Raw genomic sequence first — 14,849 nt, 5'->3', positions numbered from 1 at the left:
AGAAAGCACAGCTGAGATGGCCTTCCCTCTTGTCCTGAAAATGTTGATCCTCCATTCCCAGCAGCCGCAATTTCCAACGTTTTCTGGTTTGTATCTCTTCCAAGACTTTCAGAGGCTCCCTGCTGCAGAAATGATGTCCAAACTCCTTTGCTTGCCATCTCAGGATCCACACCTGGGTCTCAGACACCTCTTTAGCCTTACATCTGACTCCTCCCCAAACACATCCTCCTTTCTAGCCAGACCAGTCTTGCCACCAAGCCACATCTTGGGTGTTTCCCAAGACATCCCTTTGGGGTGCCTGCCCCCAAGCCTCTGCTCACTCTTTCCCTACTACCTGGACCACTTCTCTGCTACTCCCAGTATCTAAAAACCCAACCTGTATTTCAAGACCGATTCCTTGGAGCCTTTTGTATTTGTTCCTCTCTGCAGGAGCCTGGACTGATTTCCTAGAACTTGTTGCATCATCCACACCATCCATTTGGCAACTGCCTTGCAACATCTCTTGAATTGTTATTTCACTTTTCAGGTGTGTCTGTCTTACCTGCCCAGCTAGGTTGTAAACTCCCATTGAAGTGGAGTCAGAGTATCCCCAAAGTCCTGTGCTTCTCCTGGGGCAGGCAGCTCCTCAGCAAGGATTCTCGGTTTGCAGCTTGAGCTATGGTCTGTCCTTATGCACAGCCACAGGACTGGAGACAAGAGGAAACCATGTAACAATAAAGATGATGATACCCTCACAGCCTAAGTCCTGCATGATGCCTGTGTTCTTTCTCCTTCCTGACTCATTGGGATGAGTTTTTTTCTTCTTCTTCTTCTTGGGTTTATTTTACTCATGGTCTGAGCTTTCTTTAGCCTAGACTGAGTGGGCTGCCTTGTCGGTTTTCTGTCTACCATCAGTGTCCCTGGCCCCTGCCAGGAATGGGTGGATGAAGGGGATGAGGAATACGGGAGCAAGGAGGATAACTCTTGCTCCTCTATTTAGAGGTAAAGTTCTCAGGCCAGGGTTGGGTAGGTCACTCAACTCTGGGGCCTTAGTCATAGCCATGTGACCTCTGTGGAGTCAGGGAGGCGAGGAGGGAGTCTGGGATAGGCTCTCTGGGGTCCTTTGCACAGGACACACTCTTGTTTGGTTAAGAATAATTGATTAGCTTTTTTTTTTTTTTTTGACACAATAGAAAAGGACACATCTGAGGTTGAGTTTGCATTCCTTGATTGCACCCAAATCCCATTAGGCATGGGTGGTTTTGGGTATATGAAGGTAAGGCTTAGAGAGGCAGGAAAGGGGGAGATGCCTCTGCCTCCCTGCAGATGAGATGGATACCACAGAGGATGCTGGGAAATGATGCTGGGATGGGCTTCCCTAGAGAAGAGAGTGCCCTGAGGCCACCTTGGTCTTAGAAGATGAAAAAGTCTCCTCTTGGGAGGACAGCATGGGTGGCTTTGGCTTAGGCAATAGTCCCCTCCTCCACACAGGCCACAACACCAAAAGACCCCATAGCTCTAGCTAAACAGTCCAGAACCACAGATCCAGGGCCTGGCTCTTCAGATGTCTTCCCCTCACCCAAGGGATCCAGTCCCTCAGTGTCAATGATGAAGACCCAAGAGACCACATAGTAAAACCCAGTGTTGTACAAAAGAAAACCAAGGCTCCTATGTGAAATCCACTCATCCATTTTTTAATTGACAAATATTCACTGCTTATCTACTAGGAAGGTACTCATAAAAGGGAGAGACATAATGCTTATTTGCTGTCACAGCTTAGCACACTGATTCTCAGGGTGGTACCCAGAACAGTAGCATCAGCCTCACCTAAGACCTTGTTAGAAATGCATATGTATCACTCCAGACATATTAAAGCAGAGAATCTGAAAGTGAGGCCAAGGAAACTGTTTTAACCAAGCCTGTAGGTATTTATTTTACTTTCTTTCCCAGATATTTCTGATATCCAATAATGTTTGGTCATTATTGATTTAGTGAAATGCCTCATGCAGGTAGAAAATGAATATATATATGAATGTACATGTGTATGTCTACATATGTATATTGTATGTATATATATTCTCTAATTTCTACAACAATCCATCACAAAGACATTATCAACTTACCGTTTGACAGAGGCGGAAACCTAATCCCACAGGATTTATGTGACTTGCCTAGTTGTGCAGCCAGATGTCATTCACAATCTATACTCTTTCTTGTTACACATGGTCCCACCCATCTTGGTCACAGCCTCTTCCATAGATCTTTCCTGTATCACCTAAGTCATTCTTCCAACAACATTTTGGAGTTGTCTCACAGGTTTTTCTCCACGTTCACCTTGCTGCTTCTCTGAAAATCCAGGCTGCTCTGCAATTGCACTTGCTCTGTGGCCTAGGCCCCAGAGGTCTGGCTGGGCCCCAATGGCTCCCATGGGCATCTGAAGGTTTCCATCACCCAGGCCCTTGAGTTGGAGTGAAGATATCAGGACAGGGAGAGGTCTGGAAGCCCCAGATGGCAATTTTCATTAGATCTTTCCCCTGTTGTCACAAACACACTACTGACAGGAACCCCCTTGTCTGGGGGGAGGTGGAGAATAGCACCCCCCCACCCCCCAACCCAGGTACAGAAGAAACTCGACTGGCTGGGAGGGAAGGGCTTTCACTTCTAAGAAACTGCTCCCTCTGCAGGTGCAGGAGAAGGTCATGATGCAGGCTCTTGATTACAGTGTCCCACTACCTGTCCTATCCTCAGGGGACACACTCTGGTCCCCAGGATAACTAGGTCTGGATATGCAAAGGGACTGGAAGATGGTGGAATATAGGGGTGCCTGGGTGAGTCAGTCTGGGGTTGAGCCAGGGAACCCCTGACAGCCTGGTGCCCCCTGGCAGACCGAGGCTGTGATGCCATCTCCCAGTAGCCAGAGGGGCTCAAGGTCCAGCACTCCTCTCTCCCAGCACTAGTCTGAACTGGCCTCAATGGTCCTCCACTTCCTCTGACAGAATGCCCTGCCTTGAGCACCCAGGCAGGCCCATAGTGAAGAGTCACAGCCCATCTATAGCACTCAGAGAAAAGGGGTACCCAGGAGAGTGTGTGTTACATGTCCTTTTGGGGGCTTTACATGTTTCTCAGTATGTCCGTTTTGCTGTTGTTTCTGTCTGTGTGCTTTAGAAGCCCAGGGCTTTTAAAATGCATTCAGCAGTGGGGACTGGGAACTCAGAAGCAAGGTTCAGGATACCCTTCAGTCCTTCAACACTCGCTTTGGATGATCATCTACTCACTCCCCACCCTCTATCTCTTTGCTGACGATCTGCCTCCCAGATCTCTCTCTCTTTTCCTTCTACATCAACCATTTGAACAAACCTTAAAGTGTCTCCTGGACCAGGGCTAAACATTCCAGAGGAAAAAAAAAATCATTCTAAAATGCTTTAAAAGTGTTCAAAGACCTGTGAAAGACTCCACTTGAATTCCACACTAACCTGAGGCAACCCACGTGTTGCACAGTGTCATTTCCATTTAACAATTTCATGGACTATTGCTGGAAATGCCACTGCACTAGCCAAGTCACAAGCAATGTGAGGCAGGGGTCAGCCAAACCTCTGTGCCTAGCATCCAGTCACGCTGCATCAGGACGAGGGCCCAGTTTCCAGAGATGAGGGCTAAGTAGTCCAAGGGAATGTAAGAAATCAGGTCTAAGGCTCAGATCTCGTTCCTTGGAATCCTGCTTCTATCTCTCTGCAGTTCTCCTTTCTTTCCTTTCTTCTAAGCCTCCCTTTTTATTGCAAAATTCAGACTGAAATTAAAAAAAGTAGGGAAAACCACTAGACCATTCAGGTATGATCTAAATCAAATCCCTTACGATTATACAGTGGAAGTGGCAGACAGATTCAAGGGATTAGATATGATAGACAGAGTCCCTGAAGAGCTATGGACAGATGTTTGTGACATTGTAGAGGAGGCAGTGCTCAAGACCATCCCCAAGAAAAACAAATGCAAAAAGGCAAAATGGTTGTCTGAGGAAGCCTTACAAATAGCTGAGAAAAGAAGAGAAGCTAAAGGTCAAGGAGTCAAGGAAATATATACCCATTTGAATGTAGAGTTCCAAAGAATAGCAAGGAGAGATGAGAAAGCCTTCCTCGGTGATCAATGCAAAGAAATAGAGGAAAACAATAGGATGGGAAAGACTAGAGATCTCTTCAAGAAAATAAAAGATACCAAGGGAACATTTCATGCAAAGATGGGCACAATAAAGAACAGAAACGGTATGTACCTAACAGAAGCAGAAGATGTTAAGAAGAGGTGGCAAAAATACACAGAACTGTACAAAAAAGATCTTCATGACCCAGATCACCACGATGGTGTGATCACCCACCTAAAGCCAGACATCCTGGAATGCGAAGTCAAGTGGGCCTTAAGAATCATCACAATGGACAAAACTAGTGGCGATGATGGAATTCCAGCTGAGCTGTTTCAAATCCTAAAAGATGATGCTGTGAAAGTGGTGCACTCAATATGCCAGCAAATTTGGAAAACTCAGCAGTGGCCACAGGACTGGAAAAGGTTAGTTTTCATTCCAATCCTAAAGAAAGGCAATGCCAAAGAATGCTCAAACTACTGCACAATTGCACTCATCTTACATGCTAGCAAAGTAATGCTCAAAACTCTGCAAGCCAGGCTTCAACAGTACATGAACCATGAAATTACAGGTGTTCAAGCTGGATTTAGAAAAGGCAGAGAAACCAGAGATCAAATTGCCAACATCTGTTGGATCATGAAAAAAACAAGAGAGTTTCAGAAAAACATCTATTTCTGCCTTATTGACTACACCGAAGCCTTTGACTGTGTGAATCACAACAAACTGGAAAATTCTTAAAGAGATGGGAATATCAGACCACCTGACCTGCCTCCTGAGAAATCTGTATGCAGGTCAAGAAGCCACAGTTAGAACTGGGCATGGAACAACAGACTGGCTCCAAATTGGGAAATGAGTACATCAAGGCTGTATACTGTCACCCTGCTTATTTAACTTATATGCAGAGTACATCATGTGAAATGTGGGGCTGGAGGAAGCACAAGCTGGAATCAAGATTGCTGGGGAAAATACCAAAAACCTCAGATATGCAGATGACACCACCCTTATGTCAGAGAGTGAAGAAGAACTAAAGAGCCCCTTGATGAAAGAAAAGAGTAAAAATGCTGTCTTAAAACTCAACATTCAGAAAATTAAGATCATGGTATCTGGTCCCATCACTTCATGGCAAATAGATGGGGAAACAATGGAAACAGTGAGAGATATTATTTTGGGGGGCTCCAAAATCATTATAGATGGTGATTGAAGCCATGAAATTAAAAGACGCTTGCTCCTTGGAAGAAAAGCTGTGACCAACCTAGGAAGCATATTAAAAAGCAGAGACATTACTTTGCCAACAAAGGTCCATCTAGTCAATGATATGATTTTTCCAGTAGTCATGTATGGATGTGAGAGTTGGACTATAAAGAAAGCTGAGCACCAAAGAATTAATGCTTTTGAACTGTGGTGTTGATGAAGACTCTTGAGAGTCCCTTGGACTGCAAGGAGATCAAACCAGTCTATCCAAAAGGAAATCAGTCCTGAATATTCATCGGAAGGACTGAGGCTGAAGCTGTAACTCCAATACTTTGGCTACCTGATGGGAAGAACTGACTTACTGGAAAAGACCCTGATTGAAGGCAGGAGGAGAACGGGACAACAGAGGATGAAGCGGTTGGATGGCATTGCCGACTTGATGGACATGAGTTTGAGGAAACTCCAGGAGTTGGTGATGGACAGGGAAGCCTGCGGTGCTGCAGTCCATGGATTCACAAATAGTCGGACCTGACTGTGTAACTGAACCAAACTGAACTGAAGCCTCCCTCCTTGAGATTAGCATCCTCACTGTCGAATGAGGAAATCAGCCCCTTAGGGGCTGTCTTCACACCAGGTAAGTTTCCATAATTCCTCTTTGTTACAGGCACAAGGCTAAGGTGCAGTAAGCTGGGAACCCACTTAAAGACATGGAATCCAGGAACCAGCCCAGAACTACTTAATCTGAATTTCCAGCAGTAAAATCTTGGACTATAGATGAAAATTATTCTAATTAGCTGGGTGGGGAGACCATTGCTACAGTGAACACCTAGGGGTCTGAGCTTACTTTATACCTACAAGGAACGTTAAAGCTTGTACATATCTGGGTACAACATGAGTAGAATGTGGACATGATGGCAATAGGGTGCTGACCATTAAGCTTTCTTTTTTTGTGTGTGTGCGAGGTTTTAGGTAATTATCCTCTGTGTGGAGTCAAATTTATACTCAGTCTAGAAACACCTTAAGATAAAGTACTTCTTCCTTTCTTTCAGTTAAACGCGCAGCCCCACTGCCACTAAAAATACTTAGAATGGAGCACTTGTAAATGGCTGATGAGGGGGTAGGGTGGTGTCCAGTATGTGTAAGATATTTTTGCTGAGATAGGAGACCAAGTTTTGGCATATCTCTCCTTTACCCAGGAATTTCCCAAATATTAAGAGGGAGAAATTCCACACTGCATAGTTTGTCCAACAGATTAGAATGGTCCAGGATGAATAAGCAAATGGAACTGTCATGCATAAGGAAGTAGCTTGGCTGTTTATAATGGTTTAGTTAGGTCTATGGCAGTAATCAGAAGGCAGGCAGTGCACAACGAGTAGATACCTCGTTGACAAATGGGAGAATGGCCAGGTGGTGAGCAAGATTTGGTCCTTGGCCACAGCATACTCCTGATTTCTGACATGGTTGGACATCCCAGAGGATCCACATGCCTCTGTCCTGAGACTAGCAAGGAAGAGAGGGTGATGGTGATGCATGAGGACTCATGTTTTTCCCCATCACCAGGGACAATCAAAATCATTCCTCCAAAGTAAGAAGCTCCCTGACCTGGAAGGTTAAAGTAGAAGTACCTAGCAGCCTAGAAATAACTCAAGAGGTGCCAAACGTGCCCACCACATTCCTCACTACATCTTATCACGGGAGCCCTGAGCTGGGATAACACCTTCCCTCTGTTCTCTAGTACTAAACAGCTATCAGGGAAAAAACCACATATCAACTCGTATCAACACATCCATTCATTTGGCAAAATCTTTATGGAGCCTCAGTGCTCTGCCAGGAGCTGTGCTTATTCCAGGAGAGGCAATGGTGAGCCAGGCAGACCCTGTTTGTCTCGCCAAGAGGTTAAGAGACAATAGAGATCATAAGGGTTAGAGTGTGGGGGCACAGGGTACTGAGGAAGCCCACTGAAGGGGCACTTGCAGGGGTTAAGTGCCTGGAGGAGGCAGCTATGATCAGCAATGTGAAGGGCAAGTGGGAGTCATCTAATGAATGGAGGGAAGAGGACCTGTGTTCCAGACAGAGATGATAATAGGCGTGCTGTCAGAGCAAATGGCATAATGGCAGAAGCCCTTGGAGGGGTATTTCTTCCTTCACTGACCATCTCTCCCGGTTCCTAACACTTTTATGGTCCCCAGATTCCACTCTTATCCTGCTCTAATGAACTTCTTATCAGCCTCTTAGAGAAACACTTGAGAAGAAATTGAGTGAAATTCCAGGTGTGGAATTCAAGGCATGGGGAAATTGAAGAGTAGGCAGTGATTCAACACAGGTTAGAATAATGGACCTCATCTGAAACAACAAAATATAGTTAAGATAAATGTGAAGTTATGAATTTAATTTAAATGTTAGCCACACTTAAGATAGAAGATGAGTTGGTATTTGTAAATCTGCACATATGGAGAAAGCATGGTTGATTACAACTTAATACAGGCCAAGAGCGAGATTATCTGTGGCAAATGGTGATGAACTCTTGTTCTTTTAGTTAGGCATGAGTGTGCTGCTCTGCTTGGTACACACAGTGCACACCTGGGTACCTAGTTTGTTCAGCTCAGATAAAATAGGAGTGAGGTTAGAAGATGATGACCTACTGTGTGCCAGCCACCACTTGAAGAGGAAGCCTACATTCTTACTCATATTCACCCCTTGAAAAGATGCTATGATTTGCTCCAATTTATAGACAGTCTCCCTCTCTATCTCTCTCACACACACACAATCTAGTAAGGTTAACCAATTTATCTGGTCACACATCTAAGACCTGATAATGCTTACTCCCAAACCTAAGAGATGTGGGTTTAATCCCTGGGTTGGGAAGATCCTTTGGAGTAGGAAATGGCAACCCATTCCAGGTTTCTGGCCTGAGAAATTCCATGGATGGTGGAACCTGGTAGGCAGGCTACAATCCCTGGGGTCACAAAGAGTTGGACACAACTGAGCACTGACACACATGCACACACCCACCCACCCACCCCACCCCACCCCCACACACACATCCTCTATCTGTGCAGAGCCCAGCCTCCTCCCTTGATTGTCCTGCTATTTTTATCTGGGAGTATTGGTTCACCGGAAACTAACTCCAACTCCCCAGGGGCCCATCTATCTCCTGCCTCAAGCTGGGTCAAGTAGAGGGGCTTGGAAGAAAAGCAGTTGAAGAAGTAAAGGGACATGGAATGGCAGACAGAAGAGGGATAAAGTGATGGTGCTGGAAAATGGCTGAGGCAAAACACTGAATCTAGAAAGAGTAGAAGTTTTGAGATCAGAAAGTTCAAGTACCAGGGTGGATGTTGGGTTTAAGGATACTGAGATGAGCAGCTATCACAAATGACCATCAGCTTATTGATGCTGTGCAGCCAGTTTACCACTGGTGTGTCTCCTTGGACCAGCCAGAGGGACAGGTGGTACCAGGGAGAAGAGGCTCTCCATCAATCAGAGATATCTTTTCGGCTTGAATGGAGATTGAGCCCTTAGTCACTCGAAGGCCTCCTGACTTGACCTTGCCTGGATAAAAAGGCTGGGTTGAACAAACATTTCATTCATCATTTATTTCCACAGCATTTCATTTGCATTCTTCAGAGGTTTGTTTTATTCAGTCAGCAATGCAGGAGCTTTTTCCAATGAGCATAGTCTTAATCCTCCAGTAGCAAACTATATCGACATTTGTTGTTTAGGCGCTAAGTCATGTCCAGCTCTTTGCAACCCCGTGGCCTGTAGTCCACCAGGCTCCTCTGTCCACGGAATTTCCCAGACAAGAATACCAGAGTGGGTTGCCAGGATACAAACACCACAGACCTATTCCTTATCTGAACCCCTTGGCACCAAACAAAATTTAGGACATTTTTAAAAAGGATAGTCAATAAATATAATTTATGTTTGATAGTAATGCTGCGGGAATACTTCAGAGTTGGCCATGTACAACCCCAACACCATGGATTTTGTTGACCTAAAACAGACTGCCAGCTATTTCTCCAGCGAAGATGAGTTTATCTGGGATCCTCGGTGAATTGCAATGAGGTGTCTGCAACCATAGGGAGTCACGTACAAGTCCCTACATGGTGAGGAAAGGAGAACACTTTTATAAAGAGGAAAAGGAAGTTGGGAGGGCTGTAGTTAACAAGAGTCCATGGTTTTTCATTGGCTGAGTCCTTGCCAGAAAAGAAAAGTCTTTTTCTTCCTGTTGGGCTCTGTTATCCTTGCAGGGCAGGAGAGCTCCCCCTGGTGGTGCCAGCCTCTATTTAATTGAAGTATTCACATAATTTTTTACAAACTCAAAGGAGTCCACCACATCCTGGGGAGGCAAGACGTAGAGTCCAGATCCTCCACACCCCATGGCTTCAGGGTTCCCTCAGAGAGGTCATTTGTATTTCTGCAACAGAACATAGGAACATTCACAGTAAGGTGAAGAGACCTCACTGTCAGCTCCGTTCAGTTTTTTTTGCCACCAAATGACTGTCATAAACAATCAGACTAGGAATGCAGTTTTCGAAGGTCTTTGGATTTGGAATTCATGAAAAAGGGATTATCACTCTGTGACAACATCTAGGGGATTATCAGAGGCAGCATTTTCTCAGCTCTTCCCCTACTGCCGTTCTCCTCTGTCCCAAAGTCTCCTGTGTGAATCCCCAGCATGAATGTGACTATCCTTACCCTGCTAAAATGACAAACATACAAGTAACAAGAATAAAATTGAACCAAGACCTTCAGTGGATTTTTGGTGAACATTGCATAAAACCTGGGAGACTGACCCTGGCTGTAGTCTCCCCAAAATCTGGACCTAGTCTTCTTTTCTGCCTTATTCTGTGCCTCACCCTCCCTCCCTAGTCCATCACACATGCCCTACATTCCAATCATGCTGGACCACTCTGCTCACAAAAGACCACCTGCATCCTCCTGCACCATACATGTCCTCACACTGCTCTTCTCCACTGAATGTCCTCCTGGTTCCACCCTAGGGATCAAGGCTTCACCACCCTTTAAAGCCTATATTCGTACCAGACCTCTTTGACAAATCTTTCTGGTTACCTTCTTCAGAATTTCTTTCTCTTTTACCTATTTTCCAAGATTAGTTTGTATCTTGCCCCTGCTGCTGCTAAGTTGCTTCAGTTGTGTCCGACTCTGTGCGACCCCATAGACGGCAGCCCACCAGGCTCCCCCGTCCCTGGGATTCTCCAGGTAAGAACACTGGAGTGGATTGCCATTTCCTTCTCCAATGCATGAAAGTGAAACATGAAAGTGAAGTTGTGCAGTTGTGTCCAACTCTTGGTGGCCCCATGGACTGCAGCCTACCAGGCTCCATCCATGGGACTTTCCAGGCAAAAGTACTGGAGTGGGGTGCCATTGCCTTCTCCGATCTTGCCCCTAGACACACTTTACTACTTACTGGATTTTTTTGTTTGTTTATAACATTTTGGGTTTATTAGTTAACAATTTTTATGAAATTTGGAAAATTTTTGACTGTTGTTTTAAAATATATTTCCTCCTCCATTCTATTTATTTTATCTTCTGGACTGTAACACGTATGTAGACAGTTTGCTATTTTTCAATAGATTATCAATCATCTGTTCATTTTTCCCCAATATTCTTTCCTCTGTTCCATTCAGTTTGAATAATTTTTTTTCAAATTCGGGTTCACTAATCTGTTCTTCTGTGCTTTACAACCTGCTAAGACCATCCACTGAGTTTTCTGACATTATATTTAATTTTGAACTCATTTTTTTCAGATAATCTGTTTCACATTTTTTAAATTTCCATTTGGCTGTTTTTAACCTTGGGGAACAGAGGAAATCTATATTGCGATAATGAAAATTTTTTTAAGAATATTGAATATGCCTGTTCTTAAGTATACCAGTCACACCACTTGAAGTCACACTTTAAGACCTCTTCTTTGGTCACTTTCTTTTTTCACTTATCTCATTTTTATGTTACTTCATTCCTTCAGATTTGCCCCAGGAAATTATGAATTCTTTTCAGGCTATAATTTAGGGAAACATGGCTCTCTTCAGTCCTCTTCTCCTATTTTAATTCTAGAAGTCTCTTCATAAAGTCAGATTCGTTGAGGTATATTGGAAAAAAATGGCATTTAGTTTTAATAAGATCCATCTATTTTTAAAAGGTAGCTGTGGCTTAATAAAAGCCCACTGTCTGTTAAAAATTCATGTCTGAATCTGTTTTTCTTTATGCCTGTCTATCAGCCTGAACATCACTCAGTGCTGAATACCATTGGTCTACTTCCTCTTTGCCATCTTAATTTGTAGATCCTTAAGAAGACATTTCTATCATAATCTCAATTTAAAATATTAGAAAACTAAGGTTATGATAGAATATTCCATTATGATAAGATTCTAGTAATCAGAATATTCTATTCTGATATGAAATATCACATGCCACATCAATAAACAGAGGATGTTACAGTCATCAGAGACTGCAGCCACCAGAGCTGGTGAGCCCCAAGGAAAAGAATACCTGCTATCCAGCAGTCATCAGATGCAGCCACTCCCCATGGTGAGCCCTCAGGAAATTTGGGATGTGTAAACAGAGGATACTGGCCCCAGATAGCTGAGGCACATATCAAAGGAATGATTTCAGTGAGCCCAGACTCTTGCATCTTCCCAAACACAGAAAAGTGCTAAGTTCCTTAATTTAAGATTTCTGGTTTTCTTTTACTGATAGTAATCTTTTGCACCTACTGTTTGCCCTTTGTTGCAGAACTCCTATGTATCCTGGTTTCTCCCTCAGCTCGTCTCAATTTTCTCAGGGTTACTTGAGATGCTATTTCCAGGGCTTGAAGTCCTAAAAATTTTCACCAAAGAAAACATAACTCTAAACTCTTAGACTGTGAATATATGTTTTAGATGACAGTCATATACACATCCAGCCCCCCACCCACAGTTCAGACATGTAGATTTTCACTCCAAGCTATCTAGATCCAAAGGTCCAGGTGAAAAATTAATACCTAGGGTGGAAGGAAAAGCATCATGTGACCAGGTCCCTCAGTGTGAAGAGAAGGCTGTGAAGAGAGCCACCTTCCATGGAAAGGAAGGCAACAGAGGATTCCATGAATGCTGGTGTCTGTTTCCACCCACTATAGCCCTCATTTTAGGCAGGTGCTTTCCTAGCCAGGAACAGCTGCCCTGAGCCACGTGGAGGGAGGCAGGGAAGAGCTGCCATTCATCACCTGTCACAGGAAACATGTGGGTGGCAAGAGGCGGTCCTCTCATGCCCAGATGCCCAGGCCCTGGCTCACACTTGAGGGCAGAGCCCAAGGCCAGGATAAAAGGGCCCTGGGGCCAGAGCACCTCCATACACTCCTCTCCTGAGGTGCTGACGACCCTCTGCTGCGTGTGCACTGGTGAGTGTCCGCTGGGAATGGGAGCAGGGCCTTCCACAGAGGATGCTCAGACCAGAGGAGATGGCAGGGCAGAAACTTGGCAGCTGGAGTTGTCGCTGGCAAGGACAAGAGCCCAGGAAATCTGAAGGAGGGAAGGATAAGATGAGTGAGAGACCAAGAGCTCCTGGGAAGATTCTTGTGGCTAGTGCTGGAGCTTTAGAGAAATCAGATGGCTTTCAGTTGCTGGGTGTGTTTTTCTGCTTTTAGGGAATAAAAATATTGACTTCTAGATCATGCTGGAGTGGGGTGTATAATGGAAACATCATTTTGGAAACACATCCATTGTAGAAATAATGGACTGAGGATGTTGGTACTTAGTGGAGAGAATCAGAGACACTTGTGTATCTGTTTGGATTCCAACAAGAAGATCCATAGTGAGGCTGAGAAGCCTGGTGACAGGCCTAGGGAGCAGAATATAAGATAGTCTTTCGGTGGGGAGTCCGGGAACCTAGGGATGAAACTGTGATGTGTTTGTGAATAGCACTGGACCAGTGAATGTGCCTGTTTCAGTTTCTTATGAAATGAGCTGATTGAGACACATCGACTCCAAGGCCCTTTGCAGTTGCAATTTTCTGTGTTCTGCAAAACAAAAACATAGAAATTCTTCACGGAGAGGAAGATTTTGCTTTTTCCTTAATGAAGCTTTCAGCTCTAAAATGGTCCCTACATTGGACATTTTCAAGGATCTTGGTGATGTGGTAGAGAGAATGCTGATCTGGAGCCAATTTATTTCCTGGTCCTTTTTCTGACACTTAGGGAATGTTAATGAGCATGAAAGAGATGATTTTCTTATGTCTGATCTGAAGGCTTTCAAGATATAGGGTCTAGAAAGATGTTGAAAGTTCAGGAAGGGGCACAGAGGTCTCTGTGTGCTGGTCTGACCTGCTGTCTGTCCTTCAGCTCCTGAACCCGCCCACCGAGATGTCCTGCCAGCAGAACCAGCAGCAGTGCCAGCCCCCTCCCAAGTGTGCCCCCAAGTGCCCCACCCCTAAATGCCCCCCAAAGTGCCCCCCAGTCTCCGCCTGCTGTGGCCCCAGCTCCGGGGGCTGCTGCAGCTCCGGGTCTGGGGGCTGCTGCAGCTCCGGGTCTGGGGGCTGCTGCCTGAGCCACCACAGGCGCCGCAGGTCCCACCACTGCAGACCCCAGAGGTCTGACTGCTGCAGCCAGCCCTCAGGGGGCTCCGGGTGCTGTGGAGGGGGGAGTGGTCAGTCTTCTGGAGGCGGCTGCTGCTGAAGTGGACCCTGAGCCAAGAGGAGCTGAATTAGAGGCATGAAAAGGACAAGGCCATCTTCCTTCGGCCTGACTGCTGAGACGTATCAGTGAAGATTTCAAATTTTGTCCTAGAAGTTTCTTCTGACCTGGAATCCAGATATCTGTGTTCTTTGCTAAAAACTCATCTGCCGATCCCTGATCCCATCTCTTCAAGCTGCCTTGGGAACCCCAGAGAATAATTCTTATGCCACTGTTAGTTCCCTACCTGAAATGAAACAATAAAACAAATCATCCGTTCACCACCTTGTCCTAGACTGCTTTCCTCCTACTTGTCGATGTACCGGGAAAGACAAGCATGTCTGCCCTCTGCCCTTTCTCCACTTGTCATCTGGACCCTAGAACAGTATCAGTTGCTTTTAAGACTCATTGAGTCCTTAAGATTAAATTCCTTCAATTTCTGTCCTCATTAAAGCTGAAACTAGTCACTCTCTTAGAAGAGATCAGGAAACAGAAATTAAGATGTTCGCTTTACCAGGGAGAACTTTCTGTAAGGAACTGCTGACTTATTGAAGAACTGAAAGGCACATAAAGGTTGATAAGTAGCAAGTTCAACTACCGCTGCCTCTAGGCAGAGGGAGGAGTGCTGATATGGGTCCTGATAGATGCTTCAAGGCCTGAAGCTCCTCACAAACAAGAAGACAGACTCTCTTGGATCTTCCCTTCTCTTTACCTTTTGATTTCTGGTGAGTCCAGAAGTCAATGCCCAGCCGTAGAGGCTGGACTTAATTTCTTCTCTGCCTCCCATGCATGGGAGCCCTCCTGCCCACACATAGGAAATTCTCCACAATTTCTGTTGAGTTTGAGGTCAGGATGCCCACACAGTCCAGGCAACACGTTAGGATC

The 14,849-nt window shown here is 45.1% G+C and overlaps 1 protein-coding gene across 1 annotated transcript; it reads left to right on the top strand.

Annotated features, from left to right (window-relative positions):
- Positions 1 to 13,655: 13,655 nt before the first annotated feature.
- On the top strand, positions 13,656 to 13,967 carry LOC138069372 (late cornified envelope protein 1F-like). The gene has a single exon (XM_068960646.1). It carries the CDS (start codon positions 13,656 to 13,658, stop codon positions 13,965 to 13,967), a length of 312 nt encoding a protein of 103 aa, XP_068816747.1.
- The last annotated feature ends 882 nt before the right edge of the window (positions 13,968 to 14,849 follow it).

This window comes from Capricornis sumatraensis, chromosome 2 (assembly GCF_032405125.1).
Source record: "Capricornis sumatraensis isolate serow.1 chromosome 2, serow.2, whole genome shotgun sequence".
Lineage (NCBI taxonomy): Eukaryota > Metazoa > Chordata > Mammalia > Artiodactyla > Bovidae > Capricornis > Capricornis sumatraensis.
Note: the sequence above shows the minus strand (reverse complement) of the source record. Positions and strands in the feature narration are given on the sequence as shown.

Bases quoted from the DNA above. Each gene is read 5' to 3' on its own strand.
- LOC138069372 (XM_068960646.1), top strand. From the start codon at position 13,656: ATGTCCTGCCAGCAGAACCAGCAGCAGTGCCAGCCCCCTCCCAAGTGT.